This window comes from Cataglyphis hispanica, chromosome 1 (genome assembly GCF_021464435.1).
Source record: "Cataglyphis hispanica isolate Lineage 1 chromosome 1, ULB_Chis1_1.0, whole genome shotgun sequence".
NCBI classification, from domain to species: domain Eukaryota; kingdom Metazoa; phylum Arthropoda; class Insecta; order Hymenoptera; family Formicidae; genus Cataglyphis; species Cataglyphis hispanica.
Window position 1 is genome coordinate 6,382,731 of NC_065954.1, and position 14,240 is coordinate 6,396,970.

The 14,240-nt window shown below is 33.8% G+C and overlaps 3 protein-coding genes across 5 annotated transcripts in view; 2 read left to right on the forward strand and 1 right to left on the reverse strand.

Annotated features, from left to right (window-relative positions):
- LOC126849872 (transcription factor SOX-5) overlaps positions 1-7,838 on the forward strand; it is a 144,397-nt gene extending 136,559 nt beyond the window's left edge. For all 3 annotated transcript variants that reach the window (XM_050592216.1, XM_050592206.1, XM_050592197.1), the window contains 5 exons: positions 203-581; positions 1,617-1,841; positions 2,235-2,282; positions 2,450-2,602; positions 2,895-7,838. In XM_050592216.1, the coding sequence (XP_050448173.1) occupies positions 203-581; positions 1,617-1,841; positions 2,235-2,282; positions 2,450-2,602; positions 2,895-3,388 (1,299 nt within the window). In that variant the 3' untranslated portion in view covers positions 3,389-7,838. The remainder of the gene's footprint in view (positions 1-202; positions 582-1,616; positions 1,842-2,234; positions 2,283-2,449; positions 2,603-2,894) is intronic.
- A 55-nt stretch (positions 7,839-7,893) lies between these two features.
- LOC126850499 (DNA-directed RNA polymerase III subunit RPC3) lies at positions 7,894-10,690 on the reverse strand. Its single transcript, XM_050593595.1, has 9 exons — positions 10,514-10,690; positions 10,223-10,343; positions 9,930-10,112; positions 9,673-9,791; positions 9,435-9,571; positions 9,032-9,272; positions 8,597-8,959; positions 8,135-8,495; positions 7,894-8,052 (listed from the first exon to the last, which is right to left on the reverse strand). The coding sequence occupies exons 3-9, from the start codon at positions 10,071-10,073 to the stop codon at positions 7,918-7,920; spliced, it is 1,500 nt and encodes a 499-aa protein (XP_050449552.1). The 5' UTR covers positions 10,074-10,112; positions 10,223-10,343; positions 10,514-10,690; the 3' UTR covers positions 7,894-7,917.
- Positions 10,691-11,046: 356 nt separating this feature from the next.
- The window catches only part of LOC126849870 (N-alpha-acetyltransferase 15, NatA auxiliary subunit), a 34,686-nt gene continuing 31,492 nt past the window's right edge, over positions 11,047-14,240 (forward strand). The window contains exons 1-8 of the mRNA XM_050592181.1: positions 11,047-11,223; positions 11,512-11,859; positions 11,950-12,084; positions 12,157-12,301; positions 12,403-12,660; positions 12,765-13,075; positions 13,167-13,448; positions 13,522-13,735. Of these exons, the coding sequence (XP_050448138.1) occupies positions 11,167-11,223; positions 11,512-11,859; positions 11,950-12,084; positions 12,157-12,301; positions 12,403-12,660; positions 12,765-13,075; positions 13,167-13,448; positions 13,522-13,735 (1,750 nt within the window). The 5' untranslated portion in view covers positions 11,047-11,166. The remainder of the gene's footprint in view (positions 11,224-11,511; positions 11,860-11,949; positions 12,085-12,156; positions 12,302-12,402; positions 12,661-12,764; positions 13,076-13,166; positions 13,449-13,521; positions 13,736-14,240) is intronic.

Consider the following 14,240-nt stretch of genomic DNA (forward strand, 5'->3'; position numbering starts at 1 on the left):
ATAAAAAATATGAAAATCATTTAATTAAAAAAGAAAATCATTCAATTTAAAAAAATTTAAGTTTAATATTTCTAGTATATTCTAATATTTAAGTCTGATCTTCCCAAAATATGCTCTTGCCATTATAATATTGCGACGATATAATATAACACTGATTAGCTAAACGTCATTTTGATGTTAAAGACTTTCGTTTCATTTGCAGATGATTAGCAGTCATCGGGAGGGTCCGAGCTGGGCGACCGCGCATCTCGCGCAGATGACCACGCAGATGGAGAAGGAATCGCCATCACCGGTGCCGACCTCATCCGCTGTAGCGCCAACGGCCCCGCCACTTCAGGATCTTGATGCGCCGTTGAACCTCACCAAACCCAAGTCCACGTCCTCAGGTGCCACGGCATCCTCCTCATCGCCCGGCAGTGATTCGCATTCGACAGGTGCCGGAAGTAGCGGCCAGCAGGAGCAGCCGTTGGCGGCGACCGCGCCAAAGCTCTTCCCGCCAGGATTACCGATACCACGGAATTATCTGCCGACGCTTCCTTACGCCGGTCTGCCGCCGCATCTCAGCACATTATCTTCGCCAAGTAAGTGATTTATTATTCGCTTTAATCGTTAACGAAATGGGAATCGTAAGCTGGAATTGTGTCCACTGTGATGAATTGGATGTCGTTGCGAAACGATACAGATATTTTATTTAGATTTCATGAAATTGTTGCAATTTACAACGATTAAGTATTTTTATACATTGCGAGATCGTGTAATATTATGTCTTCGAAAATTGATACATTTGATATTTTCCTCAAATGTTTGCGCTGTTCTGCTAAGCCGGATACGTAACGCGTTCATCCCGCGGAACAAATGCAAATTAGCGGTTACCGTAAATGGATTTCAAGAGAAAAAAACACAGTCCATACGACTCGGAATATTTGCTATGGTTACATGCCGGTGGTGACACTTAATCAAGTTCGAGCAGATCAGCTGGTTTTCCCGATTGTCCGTGGCCAGAGTTTTTTCCCCGTCACTCGTTTCGGAGAACCTGTTTCACTTGCCATCTGGTTTTTGTATGAATACCATAATCAACGACGCGTAACGCGGTTCTTCCCGATAAGGCCGCGCGACAAGTTTTGCACAAGCGAGGAAGGAAAGAAAATCATCGGGATCTCATCATTGTAACATCGAGAGCGAATCTCTTCGTGCGTATCAATCGCCGCGTGCCACTTCATCCAAGATATATACATAAGGTGCTAAAAAATATGTATGAATTTTAGAATTATATTCAGAAATGTCGAAGATTTTCACAGATGTTATAGTTCCACAAATAATTTTTAAATTACAAATAATTGAAAATAATTTGAAATTTTTTACTTAATCGTCAATTTCAAAAGTGGACTTAAGACAATTTTAAGTTTTTAGCATTTTTAATTGATATTTAACATTAAAACTTAAGATGTTTAAAAAAAATTATCATCAAACACGAGATTATTTCCTTAAATATTATTGAATAAAATCCGAATATCACGTAGTTTTTCAACATCTTGCACAACTAAAAAAATTGTAACTTTTCCGATTGTGTCTTCGTTACCCATTTTTCATCTCGTTCCTTCGATGACCTATTACAGTGGGCAAAGTAATGGCCAAAGACGAGGCCGGCGGAGCGGGTGGATCTGTGGCTGCCGCTGCGGTTGCGGCTGTGGAAAAGCACTTCGCGATGCACGGGCTCTACGGATTACCGCCAAATGCAGGTGCGATGCCACCATCGACCCAGACTCAAAGACCGATCAAACATTCTGGTTCTCGGGAGGAGACGCCTCAGGAGGAGCAGGACTTTCTCTCGACGCCTCACAGTAAGCGAATATCCTAAGATAAAAGAATGAACGTTGTTAGTCGAGACGAATGTGCATTATAAAATAGAAGATTGTTTAATTTTAATATACAATTTATCGAATTTTAAATATAAAAAATAAATTTTCTTTGACATAGTTTTTTTCTTTTTTTTTTTTTTTTTGTTAGAAGATAACTCTAAGTGGAAGATTCTATATATAATAGATATTATATTATAATATATATGAATTTTTTATTTGCTGAAGAAAATTCTTATTGTTACGATGCAGAGAAAAATATGCATAGTATTATAAGATGCACATAGTTCTTACTATAACGATCATATACTATCTAATATTATAAAGTATATATAATTGCTCCTACCTCGTATACATGATTTTGTTTCAAAATTGCAGTGTGGCGAGATCCGGCATATAAAGTAGCGGAAGATATAACGGAAAAAGGTAAGCACTTCTATTTTTCAAAGTAACGATTAGACTGATATTACGCTCTTGTTTTGAGAGTGCCAAGTGACGCCCTCACGAAATCAGATTCGTTTCTCACGATAGTATCGTGAATCACAACGACGGCATGATATCTAACGCCTCTGTCTTCCTCTTTCTTTCTTCAGCTAAAATGGTGAGGCAGCAGAAAAGGGAGAGCGAGAACAAGCCACATATCAAGCGGCCTATGAACGCATTCATGGTGTGGGCTAAGGATGAACGTAGAAAGATCTTGAAAGCTTGTCCAGATATGCATAATTCGAACATATCGAAAATTCTTGGTAAGCACATCTAATCCATATCCCTTTTCATACTCGCGATTGTAATCGGTTTATCCTATCTAATTTATTCTAATTCGATCATTATCTTTTGCACATGAAATTTCACGTAATAATTTTACATATCAAAAAATATGTACTAAACTCTTTCCCTCTTGTTAATAATATTACACGTTTATAATCAAGAATATAATGAAATGTTATTTAAGACATTTAATTTACGTAACAAAAAAAATCATCAAATAACTATTTTCTTTTTTTTATTTTCTAAAACTATTTTCTTCTTCGATTTTAGGCGCCCGATGGAAATCGATGTCAAACTCGGAAAAGCAGCCATATTACGAAGAACAGTCGCGGCTGTCAAAGCTGCACATGGAGAAGCATCCCGACTATAGGTACCGGCCGCGACCGAAGCGTACGTGCATCGTGGATGGCAAGAAGATGCGCATCTCTGAGTATAAGTCGCTAATGCGGCAGCGGCGGCAGGAGATGCGGCAGCTGTGGTGTCGCGATGGCGGTAGCGAGATAAACTTTTTGTCACCTGTCAGTGCCGACTTGGCCGGTACGCAGCATCACCCAGGAGCGGGCGCCGGTCCATCGGCGCGACCATCAGTCTCGCCGCCGGCGACGATGCTGAACGGCAGTGGTGCTGGACCAAGCTCGGATCATCCCTCGTTCTACTATCCGCAGGACAGCCTCTCGCCGACGGACATGATGAATTTCTCGCCCGAGAACTCCGGCTCGATCGGCGGCTATGACGCGAGTCCGCGGCATCACGATGAGGATTGAACCGTGGCTCCGGGTCAGCCACTTTGGCCGCCCGGAGCATCATCGTCATCATCATCGGCAGCAGCTGTAGCAGCAGCGGCTGCCGCAGCTGCAGCAGCAGCATCCACGTCGAGACTTGCCCATGAGCTCTTCTGGTAAGAATCGTCCGTTTCGATGTGTCTTAAGTCATAAGACATTGCGAACCGCGCTTTTACGCGAGCTGGAAGAGAACCCTATTACAGGAGAAGAGTCGGGTGTCTCGAAACCTCACTGGAGGTTGTGATATAATCTCGTTCTATCTCTGTGCCATCGTACACGAAACGTGAAAGACCTATTCGCGAAGCAAAGACGCGAAAGTGTGTTCACCTGATTGAATCCGCCGTCGTGATGTCGCTCGATCGTTGGTCGTTCTTGTTCTTCGGTTACTAGTTATCTGTACTTCGGTATTAGTTATCGAAAGAATATTTATTTTACACACAGTACAATCTTTTAATCAATTAGTTTATTTGATTTATATGGAATATGTGTACTCGAATATCTCGATAGCAATATTTTGCGGCTAATTAACATACGTCAACGTGCCGGCAATAGAATGCGTTTGGATTCGTCTCGAATATTTTGATAAATAATATCTTCTGACTCCGGATTCACAGTTTCTAATTAAATTGTCTTTTATATATCGGCAATAGAAGATCTTTTCGCTTTTACAATTTTGTAATTTTTATATCGTCTTTTTTTTAACGACGACGAAGAATAGCATTTTTTACTCACGTCGGCGGTGTTCTTTGCATTCTTTGTATCCTATAATCAAAACTGCAATTTGCACGATAGACCTCGAAATCATCGGTAGCTAATTTGTAGAGGTGCGATTAATCAGCATTGAACTAACAGCTAAAATATATTCGTTGCACATTCAATGTACGTACGCAAGGTGAGACGATGGGTGGGTACGAATGCGAGGGTACACGCACATTCGCATAATTTTTCTAAAACAATCACGTGTCGCTTTGACGTTTCCGACCGACTCAGATGCGCAAACTCGTGCCGATCTCTTTATCAGGACTTGAATACATAGCGAATATATCGCGAATACATACGCGTTGCGACACGATGCATGGCCAAAAAGTCTTGTTCCTATTCCTTCTAGTGTGTGTGTGTGTGTCTACGATATGCCACTTCGATCGGCCGTATCGAAAAAAACAAAAAAAAAAAAAAGATAAATGAATGAATAAAAACTGGTCTTTTAAAAAAAAATTACAGCATCTCTCGCAACGATCGCATGCGTTCATAAACGCGTAGTTCCACACGTGGCAATCTTATCTTGCGACCGCCCCAGTCAGAGTCGTCTATAATGTATACCATCATATATAAAACGACCACGTTCGATGCGCTGAACGAGAGGTCAGAAAAGAGTGAGAAAAAGCTAGAGAATAATCGCTCGTGCGATTAAATCCCGGTGCGTAGAGGCGTAACGATTTCGCTTAATATAAATGCGTAGTACTTATAGTATTTTCATCATTAATTTATTGACTCTAATATAGAAACAGCGATAGCCAAGGGAGGTAATAGTCGACTGAGCATAGCGAGTAGGGAAAGTGTAACAAGAGATGAAACGAGATGGACATGACAATTAGCGTGGAACGTCGATATATTAGTACAATGTTACGGTAAAAGAAACGGAAAAGAAATTAGCGTTATTTATCGAAAAATTAGCATGCATTCAGCGATCGAATCGTTGCGCGCGACATGTCGCGTCTATTTCGGGGTGCGATGCAATGGTGCATTACATACGCGTGTATTATGTTTTTTCGCTGTCGAAGTATATTACGAATAGAATGGACCGGGAGGGGAGAAGGGGGAGCTTGGTGAACCCAAGGGATGGGATCGATGGAGAGATAATTACGGTTTCGTATAAGCCGATGCTAAAAGCGAACACGGTTGTAATGGTAGTCTGTGACACGATTAAACAGGACGATGTATAATGATTTGGAGCTCGATGTGATAATATTTATGTGCCAAATAGCGTTTTCGCGGACGGGGGTTAATCGAAAAGGAAATCCCTAATCCCGTGTCGCCTCGTTGGCTCGACGTGAAAAACGAATTTTTGCGTCTCTTTTTTTCACGTTTTTTTTTTCTTTTGTTATTTATAATCAGTGCAATTACATACACACAGTACCTAATATAATTTTATAAAGAGAGCCAGTATCCTCGATATATCTGCACCCATTTTGTTGGGGCTCAACCGGCGTCAGATTAGGATTTAGCTTAATGTTGATAATAATTTATTTTATGTATATAATGGATTTGTACACACACACAATGTGTCGGGAGATAATCATTGATCACGTGATCCGACACGAGCGTCAATATTATTAATGTACAGTGTAACTATATTGTGATGTATCTACGTAGCTACATTATATATGTAATTATTCGAAGTATGTAGATTAACAATGTTAAATGCGATACGTATTCTTATTTTCATTGTCATTATTATTTTGATTATTATTATCGATGAGACACTCATTATATTATTATCATTATTATTATAAATATTACAGTTATTGATATCATCGTTGCTTATTTAGTACTATTATTTAAGTAATGGCCTTATTATTTTTAGTAGCGAAAAAGGTTGTACGTGCCAGTTTAAACAATAACGGCAAGTAAAAGTTCGTTGTTCGTTAATGCTCGAATACTCAATCAAATTTTAATGTCATATTTCTATCTATTACATATTTTCTTTCTTTCTGAGCTGTTTTCTTCGTCTGTGATTTCGGAATACCGCAAGAGTTTCAACTTTATTTCACCTTTATAAGTTATATTTTTATGTAAAGTTTAATGTTTTTAAAGCAATCTTTTATTAATTAAACTTTCAAAACTTGATATACGAAAGAAAAAACATGTTTTCTTTTAATTATTTTATTAGATGTCATTATAACAATTCTTCCTTTAACAGAGATATTAAATATTTCGGGTGAAAGGTCTGCCTATCTTGCATTTTTTTTCGATTGTGCCATACCCTTTCATTATCGTGTGAGCATCGAAAAATTTGTTTTAATGTTTAAAAAATTTTATATAAGATTGAATTATATATATATATATATATATATATATTTCTAATGACATAAATATAAATTACGCGTATAACAGAATTTGGGCCGCATTTTTTTTTTCAAAATTTCATTGGTTTATTGTACACAATGTTTGCTTTAATAAAAATCGGTTCTGCATTCCATCGATTGCGATTTTTATTTATCTGATCATTTAAATTAACAGCGTTAATTATAACATATTTAGTTTGTAGCGATCTTCTTAATTTCGGATATCATGACACGCAATAATCTCAATACATGATTATTATATTTACTGGCCTTTATATGCAACCAATGCGAATGCAAACTGTAAGAATAGTAAATTGTAAATCGAATTACACACTACTAATATTATAGTATATTTAACGTAAAGAAAAAAAGTGAACATTAACACCCGCTCTCAATATTCCAAGCATTCACTTCATTTATATGTACGTTGTTGTTAATGGTAAAAAAAAAATATAATAAAATAACGCTTTACCGAAATTCAATCTTAGTTTTAGGTATACTATTTCTAGATGAAAATTGTATGTATGAAGAATGTATATAGTTATGCAATACCAGTGCATATGATGAAAGGGAGATATAGTGAGCAAGAGAGAGAGAGAGAGAGAGAGAGAGAGAGAGAGAATGATAAAGGATATAAAAGTCAGATGTATGTATGAGTGGAATGAAATGCTCGCGATCATCTTAACACTACTCGTGTGTCATGATTGTAATGTACTATCGGCATCAATAGCGTAAAATCAAAATAAATATTTAGGATGGTGAGTAAATTGCTACTGATAATAACTACTTTAAATTTTATTTATTGATACATACTTATAATGGAATAGTCTGTCTTCATCGCGGCAGTGTTAAGATGAGCGTACAAAACATAGTAGAGCAAAGGAAAAGTCATACTTTGGAACACACATAGTCGTGTATAATTGTCGAGTACCTTGCACTTATCGAACAAAATATCACATCTGAGAATATTTGTATGAGAACATTTTTATTGAATGCAATTGAAGTTTTTAAATAGAGATATATTATCATGAATGTATCACAAACTGGCTGTGAGTCACAGAACTAACTTCTTCATATTTCATTTCTTAAAAGCATATCATTATTGCTTAAGTAAAAAATATATGAAAAAATATTGAATTGCAATTATTCATTTATGTTATTGTCACCCAAGATGACTTTTCCTCATAGATAGAAACATCAAACGCACTGTATCACAATAGAGAGCAGTACACTATTATAAAAATATATAAATATATGATTATATTTATTATAATAATTTGAAAGCTAGGTATTCTTTGTTGTTTGTATTTTACAAGCGTAATCACATTATTATATATAAATAAATATAAACTATATAAATGAATAAATGCAACAGTCTCATTTTTATATTCGCATATCTTATAAAAAAAAAAAAAACAGATATTAAGAAAGCACAATAGTGTTCATTTAATGATATCGAAGATACATCGTTAATAAAAACAAGGTTTCATCTATTTGTAACTCTGTGACATTTAGTTTCTTGATCGCATTTTGTGCTTTCTCAAGCTGTTGAGTTTCAGATGGTGTCATCATTTCTGCAATCTATAAAGAAAAAAGATTTTGTCATTATTAATTTCCCACTCTCTTTTTATCTCTACAATATAATATATTGATATTATATTACATCAGCCAGTTGTTGTTCCGTAGCACCATGCTCCTTCATGTTAGTAGAGAGTATCTGTACTCTTAATTGTTTTTCTATCATGCGTTTATTATTGATTAATTCATTCTCTCGCCTTTTTATAATGTTATATAATGCTTGACAACAATGCTCAATTTCCATTTGGACAGTTTTAATCAAATCAATGTAAAAGTAGAAAAGTCCTTTTGTTGGTGCTGTCAAAGTTCCAATTTTCTTTATCTCTTGCATCTGTATGTAGTTCTCTTGTATCAAAATATATGTTAAGCATTTAGCTTCTTTTGCTGGAATCATTGCTAATTGCTGAATTTGATCTAGGTTAACATTTTTTTCAATGCGCACTAATCTAAAATTATAGAAAAATTGAGCAATTATATAAAAATATACAATTATGTATTTGCTCTTATAATAAAGTAAAACTTTGGGATATTAGATATTAATCCTTGCCTGAAAATTCTTGCAGCCTTGGAACCAAATCTTTCTGTTACGATACTTTCTATGGTTGTCCATACCAACTGTTCAAATGCATTTTTCATATTAATACTGTATTGCCCTCCACCAGAATCACCAACTCGTTTAATAAATTGGCTACTATCTTCTTCTATAAGTCGCAAATATTGATCAAGATACTGTTCAAGCTCTGAATAATTCAATTTTTTCACTTCCTCTTTTATTTCAGTAAATGGGATTGGATTTGATGTAGCTGCCCAAGGTGCAGTACGCAAATACATCAAATTAATCAACTGTCTCATTAATTCTCCAGCATTTATGTCAAATCTTTCAGTCATGGCTGATATAAGAATTTTATCCCTAATATAAATTATATATAAGTTATATAATGACATTTTTAATAATAATCCAGATATAAATTAGTAGTCTTACCTAAAATCTTGTGTAAATCGGTCAAAATTGACCTTCCAATAGACTTCATTATCTCCAGGATTGGCGTTTTGTCCTTGCAACATATTAGAAATGGCCTTCAAATCAAGATGTGGTAAGTTATAATTGGGTTTTTCAATATTTTCTGCCATTATGTTAAAAGATATGCTACGCATTAAAAATTGATTTTTCACTAATAACTCAAATTTGTTTTTCAAATTTAAGACAGAAAGTTTTTCAGCACCTAAAAAAATATTTAGATTATTACCACACACAGATCCTTATTATAAAAACTATTACATTACAAAGATAAAAGATCAAGAAATAATTTTTAAAGTAAATAGAAATATATGAACATAGATTATATATATACTGTATATGTTCACTATATTTAAATTATATATACATTTAGAAGATGTTTCCTCAATTCGTTTATATGTTTTTATTATGACTTCAGATGCTGTGATATATCCATGTTTTAATACTTCTTCTAACATGATTTCACCTTCATCTTCACAGTAAGTTTTTGCAAACAGCATATATCTGTAATAAATAATGTCTATGATAAATAATGTTTCTAATATTGAACAAATCATATTTATTAAAGAAAATAGAAATTTATTTGACTTGATAAGTAAAAATACCTTGGATAACGAAGAAGCGTAATAATTTTCTCATTATTTAGAATATATTGAGTACCTTTATCACCATGTTGATAAGTAACAAAACCATATTTTATAAGGACACACAATCCTTCTTTTACCTAAGTGTAATAAAATTATTTTTAAAGAATATGTATAATATCAAAAAAAGAGAAATTCTTGATAAATACAAAATATTAATAATAGAAAAAAATAATACATTTTATGCAGCAATAATCTTACACAAAAGTTTACTGTACCTTTATTAATGGTAGACCTGTATCAATCCGTATAACATTTAATGTTTTTGTACCATATAATAAACTATTCCCTATACTTTGTACAATAGGTCCAAAATATTCTTCTAATAATAACATACATAATTTGCTGTGAAAATCCTTCATGTTTTTAATAATTTACAAACTCCTCATACATTTAAATATCTAAACAAATAAATAAATACATATTGCTTTCGATATACTCCGATATACTTGTCGTTAAACAAGTCATTTTGTTTGATAAATCAATTAAAATAAAAGAGATAAAAACCCACACATATCTACATCACATTGTCCATTTTGCATTGAAATCTTGCGAGCATTAACATCAGTTGTTCAGACTTTCCAGATCAAATTTTTCGTGCATGTGCGATGAATGCAATATCAATGAAGTATCTATAAAACAGAAAGATGTATGGTTATTGATTATATGGAAAAAATTTTTTTAATATTTAATTCTTTAATTTTGTTTTTTTAGTTTTTTTTTCTACAATAAAATCCATTATATATAAATATAAATTATAATATATATTTTGATTTACTTAAGAAACTTCTATATAACCTACCTTTACATATATTGTTTGTCAGATCCGCTAAAGAAACTTTCGTGCTCATGTGCTCATGTTTCTGATGTTTCTAGATACACCGTTGTATTTATTGGCATTGTGTGCATGCATGAAAAATATAGTCCAATAACATCCTGATTGACGCACATTGGAGCATTCTAGATTCTAGACTGCTTTGAATGAGTTCGAAAATCCTACTTGTAGGAGATATAAAGTAGCATTTAATTGACCAATCAGAATAAAAGAAGAAAAATTTCTGTGTCTTGATTGGTAAATATCACTCTACCTCACGTATAAAATTTCCAAACGATTTTCTCTACGATATACGTTTGTAATTTTTAGATATGTATATATATATATATATATATATATATATATATATACACACACACACATATATTAGTACGCAAAGAGATATTTGATAAGCAATATCGAAGTTTGAATATAAGTGGAAATAGAAAATTGTGAACATTATAGTCCTACGATTTTTTGAAATCTGCGGTACCGTGACAGCAGCACTTCCGGCGGAACAGCATTGTCGCAGATGATCACGTGATCGAAGATCGACTTCTTCGTTTGTGGCCACGAGGTTTTGTGGTGAAAATTAAGTTTACCGGGTGGAAAAAGCCCCCTATTTTTGTAGTTATACAAAAATGCCCTCCAGCAACCCATTGCCACCAAAAGAAAATGCCTTGTTTAAGCGAATTCTGGTGAGTAACGGCCGATCAAAATATTCTGTTTTGGACCCCACTCTCCGGCTAATAGGGTGCACTCTCATCATGCTCTAATGATAAAGCACTCTTCGGGAAAAACGGGAAAAACTCACTGGCGATCGCGGAACGCGTTGCCGTGCTTGACGTTATGAATAAAAAGCCGTTTCGCTCGGCGACAACCTGCGACTATCAGTACACCGATCTTGCACGAAATACAAAATAAAACTCTTCAAATATCCCTTTTAATCCTGTGATATATTTTCACACCACGCATATTTTTTACAGAGATGCTATGAACACAAGCAATACAAAAATGGGTTAAAATTTGCAAAGCAAATTCTGTCAAATCCCAAGTTCAGTGAACATGGAGAGACCTTGGCGATGAAAGGTCTCACTCTGAATTGCTTAGGCCGCAAAGATGAAGCTTATGATCATGTACGTCGAGGCCTCAGAAATGACCTACAGTCTCATGTTTGTTGGCATGTCTACGGTCTCCTACAGCGTTCTGACAAGAAGTACGATGAGGCTATCAAATGTTATAGAAATGCGCTCAAATGGGATAAGGACAATATTCAAATTCTTAGGGATCTATCGTTGCTTCAAATTCAAATGCGGGATCTGGAGGGCTATAAAGTAAGCACTTCAAAGAACACATTATTTTGTAGGCTATTTTATTGTATATTGTAATTGTATGTTTTAATCAATTTTTTTTCTTGCTTCTAGGACACTAGATATCAGTTGTTCATGTTACGTCCTACTCAACGAGCTTCTTGGATTGGTTTTGCTATTTCATATCATTTGTTGAAAGATTATGAAATGGCATTGAAAATTTTAGATACTTTTCGAAATTCTCCAATGGTATGTAAAATTTAACAATTAACTTTATATAGTAAAAAAAAGATATAATAGAAATATTTGTAATATGTGCAGATTTGTTATGATTATGAACATAGTGAATTGCTATTGTATCAGAATATGGTCATCCAGGAATCAGGAGAGTATGAACAAGCATTAAAACATTTAGACAAGTATAGTGATCAAATTTGTGACAAGGTCACTGTAAAAGAGACTTATGGTATATTGCAATATGTTTTTTTATACAATTTTCTTAATATTTATTACTTATAATCAAATGTTTTGTAATATATTTCTTGTAATTTTTTGTTTGTTTTGCAGGTAAACTAAGACTTCAATTAGAACAATATGCAGAAGCAGAACAAGTTTACAAGGAGTTATTAGATATTAACCCCGAAAACACAACATATTATACTAGGCTAGCAGAGGCTGAAAGGCATACTTCACCAAGTGAAACGTTGCATATGCTCCAAAGATATGAAGAGCTCTTCCCTCGAGCGTTAGCACCGCGCCGTTTGCAACTCAATTTTGCGTCAGGAGATGAATTTAAAGTTTTAGTTGATCGATATTTACGAAGAGGTAGAATTTTCTTTCTGCATATACAGTTATTTATTTAAACGAGATTTTATTTACATTACTTTTATAATACATGATGTATATTTAATTAACTCTATTTTTTGCAGGGCTTCATAAAGGTGTGCCACCGTTATTTGTGAATCTTCGTTTATTATATACTGATAAAGGAAAGGTCGAAATCATATCATCTTTACTTCTACAATACAAGGAGGCGTTAAAACTTCATGGTCATTTTAGTGATCAAGAGAAAGATAATCCCAGAGAACCAGCATCTGCTTTATTATGGACATATTATTACCTAGCGCAACATTATGATTATCTCGGTCAAACAGAGAAGGCATTAATTGAAATTGATGCTGCCATTGATCATACTCCTACGCTTATAGAACTTTTTGTTACCAAAGGACGCATTTATAAAGTAAGATTTTATATACTTATTTTAATAAAACATTTTAATTGTAAAGACCAATATAGGAAATATCTAATCTAAAAAAAATGTTTGTTAATAGCATGCAGGGAATGTTCAAGAAGCTTATAAGTGGCTTGATGAGGCACAAGGGTTAGATACAGCAGATCGATATATTAACTCTAAATGTGCCAAGTACATGCTTCGTGCGAATCTTATTAAAGAAGCAGAAGAGACATGTGGGAAATTTACGAGAGAAGGGGTTTTAGCTATGGAAAACTTAAATGAGATGCAATGCATGTGGATTCAAACAGAAGCAGCAAACGCATACAAACGCCTTGGAAAATATGGAGAGGCATTGAAAAAATGTCATGAAGTTGATAGGGTAAGTTGTATATTATACATTTGTGATATATACATCATGTAATGTGCTATTATGATATTGCTATTATTTACAGCATTTTTCGGAAATCATAGAGGACCAATTCGACTTTCATACGTATTGTATGCGGAAGATGACATTACGATCTTACGTGGGTCTCCTGAGGCTAGAAGATGTTCTTCGAGCTCATCCATTTTACTTTAAAGCAGCAAAATGTGCAATGGAAGTTTATTTGCGATTGCACGATTTTCCTTTGCCAGATCCAACACAAACACAAGAGATCGACACTGGTGAGTCTTATTATTTATTTATATTGTATATTTTCTAATGTTAAGCATTATCATTTTGCTTCTTTGTGTATCATTATAAATTAGATTTATAAATTAAATATTGGAGATATATATCTTTATAATAACAATAATAATATCAATATTAGAAAAGTTGAAATTATATCTACATTGCTATGTCGTTTTTTGAATAGAGTCTTAGTATACTTTTTATAAACGTTTAATTAAAATATTAATTATATTATTATATATAATTATTATATTATATTATATTATAATAATTATAATATTATATTGAATGCATATCGTGATTTTTATTGACATATTGGTTCATTAATTTTTAAAAATATCTCAAATAATATTAAAAATTACACAAGTAATATCATTAATATGATATAATTTATGGAACATATTAATATAATATGGGGGATAATATATACATATCATTCCATATAAAAAAAATTCTTCAAGACTCTTATATTGCATCAGATATAGATTCACGTCAATA